General features: G+C 39.7%; 1 protein-coding gene across 3 annotated transcripts in view; it reads right to left on the bottom strand.

Annotated features, from left to right (window-relative positions):
- The window catches only part of CHCHD3 (coiled-coil-helix-coiled-coil-helix domain containing 3), a 212,557-nt gene that overhangs the window by 132,044 nt on the left and 67,932 nt on the right, over positions 1-12,581 (bottom strand). For all 3 annotated transcript variants that reach the window (XM_089676877.1, XM_089676879.1, XM_089676878.1), the window contains exon 4: positions 10,372-10,513. In XM_089676877.1, the coding sequence (XP_089533003.1) occupies positions 10,372-10,513 (142 nt within the window). The remainder of the gene's footprint in view (positions 1-10,371; positions 10,514-12,581) is intronic.

Below are 12,581 nucleotides of genomic sequence, written 5' to 3'. Positions count from 1 at the left end.
TGACATGGACAAGGTTTCCAACATGGTCCGCCTAGCCAAAAGGCCTCCTCATGACCAGCTGAAGTACTAGGTCGAGGGGCTCTTACGAAGAGAGACCCCCCCCCCCCAGGATCAGGGGAAGAAGGAACCTAAGGGCCACAAATCCTCCACCTAGACTTCAAGGTAGGCCCAAAGACCCACACTCTCCATCCTAGTGAGAAAGAAAACACACACAATAAATGAAAGTGACAAAACATTGTCGAAAAATAAATAAAATAGTGTTTGTGCAGTGGTGCACTGGCTGGGCCCTGAGGCCTGACAACAAACACTGCCCCAGACCAAAAGGCCTAGCCCAAAAAGGTGCAGTGCAGATAAAGTGTTTGGAACTGTGACCATGTGCCGATTCACACTTTGGGGTCCCACACCCAAGTGTTCCTAAGAGTGCCCCTGGGGCAACCACTCTCAGGGGGCACAGACACTGCAGACCTTCTGCCTCCCTGGCCCCTGGCCAGACAAGGTAGAAACATTCAAACCAGGAGGAACTGGGCCCCTCCGGTTTTCCTGGGGAAATTACTCCCGGGCCCCAACAGCCTGTGGTCTCCCCAGTTTCTGTTCCATCTGGTACTAGCCTTCAGAGCCCTCATCATACCAGCAGGGGTACTATACAGCCAGCCATTCTCACCAATAGGAAAAAATGATGGCGTAGCACCCCTACTGAACACTGATAAGCCAAAAGGTAGAGGAGCATATTATATTATGTTTGTGTACACTAAAATAAAGTGTTTCTTCACCGATCTTTGTCACCAGTGCCAGCATCTTAACTGTGGGCAGATGGCTGCGACTGCTTGCGGCTCCAAAGCTGGATGTCCACTGCGCTATCTGAATGGTCCCACAGTCTTCTGGAACCTGTAATGTGTCCCAGAAGGCTGCGGGCAGGGGGGGGGGGGGGACTTCCGCTGAGACTTCCGCTGAGATGGCCTAGGCAATTCAAGCGGAAGTAGGACAGGGCACCTGTCAAAACTAGGTACCTGCCCCCCTCCCCAAAAAAGTCAAATGTAAATCTGCCAAACTTATATACAATGCCTCAGCAAGTCCTGCATTATGTAATCTAAATCACACTGCAGCTCATGACAGTATCACTGTGAATATGAAGTGTGGCCTCATAACCTCAGGAACTTTGTAAGTGATTCTGTTATTCAAGCTACACATAGACCTCTGTTTTAAAAAGTTGTTTCAAAGTCCTGTTTGCTGGGATTTAAAAAAAATATTCACAGTGAAAAAGCTATCACAGGTAAATCATGTGACAAATGTCCTATATGAATGATAAAGAGCTGTGAAGCAACCTCACAGTGCTGCAGCGCTTGGAAAAGCAGGGTACTCTGTTGAGAGTCTAAAATGGCAGTATTGGTTAGTTGCTACCTCAACCATTTTGCCTCTTATCCTCTCTCATGAAACACCCTGGAAACAGCATATAGTAGTTGAAAGTAGTTGAAACACACAGAAAATAAATAATGTATGCCCCTTATGGTACATAGCTACATCTTTTAATGAAAATTAATGTTTTTCTTCTCTGCCTTCTGGACATCCTAATTTTCTGTAACTTTAATTATCTTAAACAACGAATGTCTTCCACGTTAATTAACTAAATGATCTATGCAATATTCACTCCAGGTTAGTAAACGCAGTTTCAGTGTTGCATTAATGAACAGTGTAATCATCTTTTCAAATATGGTACTTTTAGCTTCACTTAGCAAAGGGCTATCCAAGCAAAGAATTTGATGTATGTGAAATATATGGAAAGAGCTCTGCAGGGTAAAATGTGGATTTGCAATCTCAGAGGACTAAAGCTTAACGTGTCAGTAACTTTAACAAAGACAAAGCTGTTGACTGCTATAAAGCACACGCGTCTAAATATGCTTGCACAAACCTAACAGCAGCTTTCAGTACATCTGCTCTGTCTAAATGCCATTCAACCAATGGGTACACTTTCCTGGTTAATCTTTATTATTAGCTGTGTAAACCAAAGGAAAAACACATCTGATGATACATACGTCATAATTGACATAAAAATCTTTACTGTTTAATTAATCAAATAATTAAATACAAACATTTAATTCTAACAAAATAGGTAAAGTTAAAATCATACTCAACTTCCCCCTTAAACCACCCATGCTTATTTTTCTTCCCCGCTTACCTTTAGTGCTGCGTTCTCTTCAAATCACATACTGACTCGCACAGCAAATTTAGTGTTGCTCCTTTTGGGAGTTAAGTACTGTTTTAAATTACCTGAGAACCAGTAGTTAAAATACTATTTCGATTTTGTGTGCTGATATAGCGCCGAAAATTATATACAGCAATTTACATATACATTGTACATTCATATTAGCTCCTGCCCTCAAGAAGCTTAAAAGGTAAGGTTCTTAATATTCATAGATACATATGCTAGGGCCAATTCAGCGTTCCTGGAAAAAACCCACACAATTGCAAGAAAAACATGCAAACTCCAGGCAGGTAGTGTCATGGTTGAGATTCCATCCAATGACTCTAGTGCTGCCAGGCAGAGTCGCTAACCGTAAAGCCACTGATCTTTTTAGTGTAATATAATAAACAAGACAAACTGGTATACAGTGTCCAGTGACTTTAAAATGTCATGGAAGGCTTACCATAAAATTTTCATGGCGGTTATAATAAAGTATTTGCAACCATGTCTCCAGTCTGAGCTGGCAAATAAATGTACGACAAGCATAATAAGACAATGATAAGACAATGAAGGAAAAAAATGTGAAAATAGAAGACATTGAAGGAATAAAATGTGCCAATGAAGCATGCATTAAAACCTTGTGCACGAAAAAAGATTTACACTTTGAAAGCACAAGACAACTATACAGAGAATATGAACAGAACATACAGCTTGCTCGGCTATTTGCAGTCTCTCAGACTATGGGCACTTTTAGAACTCCATGTGATTCATGCCTTCTGATGCATTTTGGATGCAATTTACACAAAGGTAATATTCATGCCTATGGAAGGGTTTGTTTGCTGCAGAAATGCAGCAAGCAGTATTTAAAGAAAAAATAAATAAATTGGCACAAATATAAAAAGATACCCAACTCACAGGTCAGGTCTAATTCTGACCTTTAAAGACATACAGTATCTCATATACAGTATTCTGTGAATGAGAACACTACAAGTTCTGACAGCCTTTGCAGCTGTTGGCTTGTAGTTTTCAATGAACTACCATGGCGCTGTTTAGCACTGTAGTAGTTCATTGAGTCTTCCTGTCAGTAAGTATCAGCTTGCCTGTACAATGTACAGGCACACAGACACGCGGACAGATCTGCAGGAGACCTGCCTGGGCACCAATGATCTACTGATCGCTGGTGCAATGCTTTAGAGCAGGGGTACTGAACTAAAATTCACGGAGGTCCAGTGAGTAAAATATTCTTCCAGCAGAGGTCCGGATTGTATGTTTGTGCCATGACTCAGATCCTTCACATCACAACCTGCCACTTCTCTTAGGTTCATATTTCTGTGGCTGAAGAACATGTGCAAAGTTTAACTTGTCCCCAACCCACAAAGAAATATGCTGCACTTTATGAGATGTGAGGGGGTGCCATTAATTCTTAAAAGTAACCCACACCTTGCCACCTATGGCACATTTTAGCACGCACCAAGCGGCTTAGTGCAGAGCAATTTAAAAAAAAAAAGGCCAGGGACTCCTTCCCTGCCTTTCTTTTGGGTAGAACAGCCGATTAAAATGAACAGGCTCCCAAACCTGCGATGTGTGCACACAAATGTGCATTCATAGATCTGAACTGAGCCTCATATCAAAGTCCCTCTGTACATCACAGTTCCCTCCCCTTCACATCACTGTCATCCGCCCCAAATATTGTCCTCAGCTCCCTCTCACATTACTGTCCTTAGTCCCCCTCACATTACTGTCCTCAGCCCTCCATTAATGCCCTCAGCCCCCGCCCTCCCCCCCCCCTCCCTCACATTACTGTCCTCAATCCCAGCTCACATTACTGTCCTCATCCTCCATTAATGTCTTAAGCAGCCTTTCTTCACACAACCCCCCCCCCCCCCCCCTCTACCTTACACAGAAGAGTGGGAGGCACAGCAAGTCTGGATGGGACAGTGAGACGGTCCATATGCGGCCCGCAGTCCACCATTTAGTGATGCCCGCTTTAGAGGGTCCAGAAACAAAAAGTAATAAATGCACATTTTTTTATTGGCAAAAAAAAATGGGCATTTATTATTTTTTTTGTTAAAAGGTGAACGTATCCTTTAGGCTAAACAGACTGAAAGATCAAAGTCACACCTAATCACCTGAAGGTCGATAAAACTGCAGAATAATGAAGTTACTGTGCTTAGTGGAAACTATTTTTAGCAACTTGATTATACCACCCAAATTAGTAATTTTGAGGCCAATTGGATGTGTACATGTATGGGATGAAAACTACTCTGGCTGTAGAGATTAGGGCAAGCCAGCCCTAAGCAGCAAAAAAATGTACCATAAGAAGGAAAAAGAAGAAAGATTCCAAATGGAGAGAGGACTAGAGGTGAACAGCAAATAATCCAGAATGTAGCTAAAAGTCAGGACAGGTAGCAGAAGAGAGTAATCCAGTAAATCTAAGCAAAGGTCAGAAGAGGTAGCAGACAAGATAGAAATCCTGCAACAAGTGGAGGTCAGAAACCAGAGTAGTTGAGATATGGTGAAGGGTAGCAGACATGAATCCAGGAACAAAGGACAGGATCAAGATCACAGTTCACGAGCAAGGCACAGAAATAGGATCAGAATGCAGATCACAAATTGAAAGGCTACCAAAGAAAAAGTTACAACAATCCCTTTTCTTTTAATAATTAACCCCTTCACATCCTTTTGTATCTCCTCCCCCTTCCTTTAGATTGTAAGCTCCATGAGCAGGGCCCTTCTGTATTGAAATGTATTGTAATTGTACTGTCTCCCTTATATTGTAAAGCGTTGCGCAAACTGTTGGCCCTATATAAATCCTGTATAATAATAATTCTTCAGCTATTTTAAAATGCAGTGTACTTTAAGTGGTTAAAACAAGGTCATTGGCTGCAGCCAAGAACCTGGTTTAATTTTTTTCAGCTGGAAATTGACTTCAGTAAAAGTGATCTGGGAGGTTCTACAGACGCCCATTTACTTTTAAGGTAGTGAGAAGAGCCAACCTCCCTCTCACCACCTGCAGTGGTTCCCAGACTCCCCTGTTTCCCAGGACCACAGTAAACTTGCCAGACAGTGAGAAAAAGCAATTATTTTAAGCAATAGTCAGCAAGTAATTACCTTTGAAAGCCGGACGTTGTCAAACAAATCTGAATTCTTTTTGAGATGGTAAGCAAAAACAAAGGTGTGGCTGTGGATGTAGTATGCTTGGATTTTGGAAAAGAGTTTGACACAGTTCCCAGCATATGGCTAATGTGTAAGGTAAAGTCTACAGGCTTAAAAATCAGTTTGTAAATGGAGAAAAAACTGGCTAAAAGTATGCATTCAGAGAGAAGAGATTAAACGATTCATACTCTGAATGGTTATTACTAAGGTTATTAGTGGTGTACACCAAGGTTCAGTTTTGGGACCATTACATTTACCCTATTTATAAATTATTTAGAGTTTGGGATTAAAAGTACCATTTCAGCATTTACAGATGGCACCAAGCTATAAAGTGGAATAATCTCTTTACAGGATGTCTCCAATTTACAGGCTGGCTTCAATGCACTTTTTAATTGGGCAAGTAGGTGGCAGATGAGGTATATCTACGTTGATAAAATTAAAATTACGCACCTGAGGGTTACAAACATGCCTGCATTCTAGGAGTGAAAGTGCAACAATATTCTCTATTGCGAAGGGGGGATTAAGGGGGGCGATATGATCACTGATACATAAGTGGTCCATATAGAAAATCTGGTGTTGCGTTATTAACTTTCAGGTCATTACAGAGGACAAGGGGGCACTCGAAGTCTGGAGGAAAAGAGATTCAACTTTCCACATACAAAAAGGCTTCTTCACAGTAAGAACTGTGAAAATGTGAAACAGACTCTCTCAAAAACTAGTTCTGGCCAGCTTGGTAGATTGTTTAAAAAAAAAAAACAGCTGGATGCATTTCTAAATGCACAAAATATAGCTATATACAAACATTTATAGGTAATAACACCAGGGACAGTTAATCCAGAAAGATTATTCGATTGCCTCCTGGAGGATTAGGAAGGATTTTTTTCCCCAGTGGAGCGAATTGGATCATGCTTTATTGTTTTTTATTTTGTATTGCTCACTGTATGTAGCTGATGCTACCACAGAATATTACAGAACACATGGTTGCCGCATCGTTTAGAAATGGAAACAATACATTTGGGACAGCTTGGCCCAAATAAACTATTTCCACTACTTAGGGAATAGTCGCCAGGAAAGGTTGTATTTGGCATTACTTTCAGAGTCTTACAGGCAAACCCTGGCAAAGGGCAGACTGGCAATTGTGGCTAGATTCATCACACTTGTTATTCTAATGTAACTCATGATGATAATTGTTTAATATGTTCAAAATTGATGCTTCTATCATATATGCAATTCTGATCAATTTACTGTAATGTACTTTTGTAGCAATGTCCATGTTTAGATATACAAAGTATTGCAATGATTTGTAATCATTATGAAGAAATATTTGAGTGTGTCATTTTGTATCAACCATCATTACAATTTTTGAAAGGAAGCCTCAGCCTTAGGGTAGATCAGGTAGCAAAAACTTACTTTCCCTTGGTCTTAGGTATGTAATTACTTATTTAAGTAAACTAAAGCAGATACTAGGAAATACGTGGGTCTACGGTCTTTTTGTTTTTTTGGGGTTTTTTTACCGATGTACTTAACAGTTCTGCACCAACAATTACCTATTTCCTACTACAGAAAAATATTTGTTTTCAGTAGTTACTCAAAAATATAGTCCCACTAACATATTATATGCTAACACTGTATATAACAATTTTTATAGATATACATGTATTATATAATTTGGTACTAGAATCTGTCCATGATTTGAAGTTTCTGAATACATTTATTAGTTCAGTTTGTGTGCTGCTTCTCGAGAGCTGATTATCACACCTTTCACTTTCAGTCTTACAATTTATGATACACTAATCATGTTAGCAGTACTTATTAGTGCGGCGGGTTGTTAATTGCTTAATTGATACATCATTTCAAACAGATAACCATATTAAAAAAATGTTTCCCTCTGCAGTTTTTGGGAGAAAACACTACAAAGTGCTTTGTGCACCTGCTACATTTTCTTGCCAGTTGGAATCAGCCCAGTTATTTAAATTTATACCTTGGAAACTGTTTCACAGAACTCAATTATGTTGATGTTTATCTAATAATGTTTTGTATTAAATTATTCACTTCTAACTCCACATAAAACATTGACATATTCAGACTGGAGACAAACTATAACGCTGCTTTAGGTCATCTACTATACATACTGTGCATGATAGAATATGTAAACAAAGAAAAGATGCTAATTTATTTTTCCCCCAAAACGTTATTTATTCCTAAACTCTGTTAAATTGAATGCAAAGTTTTTGTATACATTTTATTATGCTCGGGACTAAGATATGAAATATTACATGATAAATTTCTATTTAGTACTTGCAGACAGCAGGTGACGCATGCAAGGGTAACTTCATAGGCTGCAGAAAGGGAAAAGAGCCACCTTAAAAAAGGAAACCTGGGGCAGTGCTGATAAAACATGGAACATTGGCAAGGATTAAAATATAAAGAAGCTACTTACTTAGTAAGTGATTAAATTAGCTGTTGAAAATGTTTTTATAAAACAGAGGACTTGATTTTTGGATTGGAGTTTAACAGAGGCTCTACATACAGTAGTTATGAATAAATCCTTTCCCAAGGATCCTTAAGATGGTCTACTGGGCAGATGACCTGAGAAATGTACTAATACTCAATTCAGATTGGTCACACATATTCTTACGGCAGCAAAGAGGGTTATAGTGCAGTCATGGAAAACCCTGACCGTCCGCTTTGCTGCAATCAAGCATCAAGTTTCCCAAAAAATGCCCATAGAGAAAATGATCAAAAAATAAGATGACTGCATTTCTTAACATATGGAAACCATAGATTGAGTCTTACTTCCCTTCCCAGAGTCTTTGCTATTGTAGAGGCTGGAGGTGGGAGGCTCGTGAACCTTGACATTACATTAACCCCACAGCGCACCCCCGATCTTTCCCCTTGTTTCTTCGCTCTCTTGCAGGTGAGGGGGTCTTCTCAGATCTGGAAGTAAGGGTCGTAATCTGACCTCCCCTCTTCTCCGTAGCTACAAAATTAATTTTACTTATTGCTCCCCGTTTACGTGGCACACCTGTATTTTGGATGTCTGCTCTTTTCACGCTTTTCTACTCTATTTTTGGATTTTTGCTTGAAAACTGGGAAATAGGGTTTTTTAGAACAAGGTTTTCTTTCTAAATTTAGATAGTTACCATTTTACTTTCCAGTGAAGCTCGCTTTCAAGGAATCTATTGACACTTTACACCAGCCTTTTCCAACCTTTTTAGAATAAAGGTACTATTAAAAGCCATTGTACACTTCAAAAGGTTATTTTGTTTTAACTAGGTAGTAGTGTAGTTACATTCCCTGTGCTGTTTGCTTGCCTTACCTTGTAAAGATGGGCTCACATGTTGTAGCTGCAGTTTGTAGTGCCACGGCTGATCCATTCACTTATACCCACGTGTTCATTTATCTAGCTTGTCCCTATTTGCCAAACATCCAAATACTGTGTAGCTAGCTATCACCAGCAACAGCTCTAGTCTGAAAACCCCAGGGATTATGGAATGTGTAGTGCAGTGCCAGTCAAGAGGAAAAGTGCTGGACAGGAGGCACACTTTGCTTTCAATAAAAAAAAAAAAAAAAAAAAAAAAAAAAAGGCAGATCAGTGCATTGGTAGATCATTGGGCAGGCTCCTAGAATTATATACACATTATTAGAACTTCCAATTGTCCCTCATTTGGAAGGTCCTCTTTTGAGACCAAATCCCCTTGTCCCTCGTGCAGCCTCGGTTTAGTCTGATGTGTATATCCTTATACAAAATGTACTATTTCACTCGTTTCGTTACTGCATTAAACGTTTTGTCCAACCTACATTTTGCTATATTTGTTATTTTGAAAAACCAGTATAAAGAAAAAATAGAGTTTAAAAAAGCCCTTGTGTGGTTTAGCCAATCTTTTTATGTACATTAGATTTCTGTGGTCCATGTAACCAGGGCCACAGTGATGTGTCTTTGCCTACATACTGTGTGCCAAAAGTTGTCCCTTCTTATTAGTTCAGCAAGTTGGGAGGTATGTGTTATTGTGATCTCATGTCACATATTGTACTGACAGAGTTTTCAGAAGCTGAAGCAATAAAATATGTTTCTTCTATACAGTCTGTCCACCAGCAGCATTTATCATTTATAAGTACAGAAATCTGTCACAGTCTCCTTAAAGCAGAACTTCACCCTAAAAGGGAAATTCCACTTTAACCACTTCAACATCGCAGTACGTATATATGCGGCCTGGTATTAAACCGGTTATACGGGGATCATGAGTATGGCAACAACCGTGCCATCGGGGAACCCTGTAAAGATGCCACTGGCAGCATTGGCTCCCCCGGACACGGTGAGAGAAACAGATGTTGTTCCTCCCACTGAGTGACATCATAAAATGGGAGCAATGAGAATGTAGTTACTTCCGGTTTTGTGGTTATTGGCCAGTGAAGTAGCCGGTCAATCTGCTGCACTGGAGGCCAGGAGTAGAGATCCGGGGTCTAATAGACCCCAGATCTTCTCATAAAGAGGACCTGTCATTCCCCATGATATCACAAGATATCTTTACTGATAGCAATAAAAGTTAACCAAAAAAAAAAAAAGAAAAAAAAAAGGTACAGAATAAAAATATAAAAAATAAATAAAATATAAAAAACTTTTCTTTTTAATTGCTCCGTTCTCACATACAAAAGGTGAATGCACATGTCAGTTCCACACGAATATGTAAACAGTGACTGCACTACATGTCAGGTATCACCATGAACTGTAAAGCATCGCCTATGGATAATGTAAAGTACAGTAATTGGTCACCATTCCATGGGCGTGTACAATTTTAAAGCATGACATGACGTACGTGGTATATATTGTGGTTTTTATTTTTAATCATTAAAGTGTATTTTTTTTCCAAAAAAATTGCGTTTCAAAAATATATTAATTTTTAAAAACTGTCCATTTCGGTTTCGGTTTTCAGCCAAGTGCATCCTGAATTTTCGGTTTCGGCACCAGAATTTTCATTTTGGTGCACCACTAATAAAAAAGTAATCCCAAAAAAGTTATAAAACAGCATACTTACAAAGGTCTTAGCTTTTAGCCTCTCCTCCTCAGTAGAAACTTTCTCACGCAGGACTGCTCTAGTCAGCTGCTCAGTGGAAGCAGTTCTTTCCCGTTCCAGGACTTTCCCTATTTCCTCTTGCATCAGTTTCCCATGATCCAATCTGTTAACAAAAAAAAAAGATAATATTAGTTGTGCCACAACATAGGATGCTATTTTGCCCCTTCACTTTATGGTGGACCACCATGCAAACCAGTCCCTATATGTGCCTGCTGTACCGTTTACTTGTGTGAAAAAGTATCCTGTTCTCTTTGTATTGCCTCCTTTGTGTGATATACCTGGTGATCTTGCCAGTCCCCCTATTTCAAAATGACCACAATAGACATGAGAGCATATCCATCTCAGCGGTCAGTTTATTGGCTGTGCTGGGATAACAGCCCGCCTGTCCTCCAAAGGCCAAGACTTCTGCTGGCACGCCCAATTGCGCATCCATTCACTGGGAAGATAAGTGTACTGCTGTATCTCCACTCCTACCTCTCCAAGCCTCTTATGAAGCTGAGAACAGAGATTATGTGATCACTGAGGGAAAAAAAGGGAGGGTATTTATAATGTGTGTATATATATATATATATATACACACATATATATATATATATATATATATATATATATATACACATACATATATATATATATATATATATATATACACATACATATATATATATATATATATATATATATATATATATACACATACATATATATATATATATATATATATATACATACACACACACACACAATTGCATGACCACGCAATTGTCTTTCAAAGTATGGCAGAGCCGAATGCTAAAAATTGGCCCGGGCCATATATATATATATATACATATATACATATATATATACAGTCATGGCCGAAATTGTTGGCACCCTTGATATTTTTCCTGAAAATCAAGTATTTCACACAAAAAAGGTATTGCATTAACACATGTTTTGCTATACACATGTTTATTCCCTTTGTATGTATTGGAACAAATATAAAACAGAGGCAGAAAAGCAAATATGACATAATGTCACACAAAACCCCAAAAATGGGCTGGACAAAAGTATTGGCACCCTTAACTTAATATTTGGTTGCACACCCTTTGGAAAACATAACTGAAATCAGTCGCTTCCTATAACCATCAATAAGCTTCTGACACCTCTCACCCGGAATTTTGGACCACTCTTCCTTTGCAAACAGCTCCAGGTCTCTCTTATTGGAAGGACACCTTTTCCCAACAGCAATTTTAAGATCTCTCCACAGGTGTTCAATGGGATTTAGATCTGGGCTCATTGCTGGCCACTTCAGAACTCTCCAGCGCTTCTTTGCCATCCATTTCTGAGTGCTTTTTGACGTATGTTTGGGGTCATTGTCCTGCTGGAAGACCCAGGATCTTGGACGCAAACCCAGCTTTCTGACACTGGGCCCTACAGTGCGACCCAAAATCCTTTGGTAATCCTCAGATTTCATGATGCCTTGCACACAGTCAAGGCACCCAGTGCCAGAGGCAGCAAAACAACCCCAAAACATCATTGAACCTCCACCATATTTTACCGTAGGTACTGTGTTTTGTTCTTTGTAGGCCTCATTCCGTTTTCGGTAAACAGTAGAATGATGTGCTTTACCGAAAAGCTCTATCTTGGTCTCATCTGTCCACAAGACGTTTTCCCAGAAGGCTTTTGGCTTACTCAAGTACATTTTGGCAAACTGTAGTCTTGCTTTTTTATGTCTCTGTGTCAGCAGTGGGGTCCTCCTGGGTCTCCTGCCATAGCGTTTCATTTCATTTAAATGTCGACGGATAGTTCGCGCTGACACTGATGCTCCCTGAGCCTGCAGGACAGCTTGAATGTCTTTGGAACATGTTTGGGGCTGCTTATCCACCATCCGGACTATTCTGCGTTGCAATCTTTCATCAATTTTCCTCATCCGTCCACGACCAGGGAGATTAGCTACAGTGCCATGGGTTGCAAACTTCTTGATAATGTTGCGCACTGTGGACAAAGGCAAATCTAGTTCTCTGGAGATGGACTTGTAACCTTGAGATTGTTGATATTTTGCCACAATTTTGGTTCTCAGGTCCTCAGACAGTTCTCGTCTCCTCTTTCTGTTGTCCATGCTTAGTGTGGCACAGACAGACACACAATGCAAAGGTTAAGTGAACGTCTCTCCTTTTTATCTGCTTTCA

This window comes from Staurois parvus, unplaced genomic scaffold, assembly GCF_062004578.1.
Source record: "Staurois parvus isolate SC_StPar_1 unplaced genomic scaffold, SC_StPar_1.0 ptg000175l, whole genome shotgun sequence".
Taxonomy (NCBI): Eukaryota; Metazoa; Chordata; class Amphibia; order Anura; family Ranidae; genus Staurois; species Staurois parvus.
The sequence above is the reverse complement of the archived record's forward strand: the minus strand, read 5'-3'. Positions and strand labels throughout refer to the sequence as shown.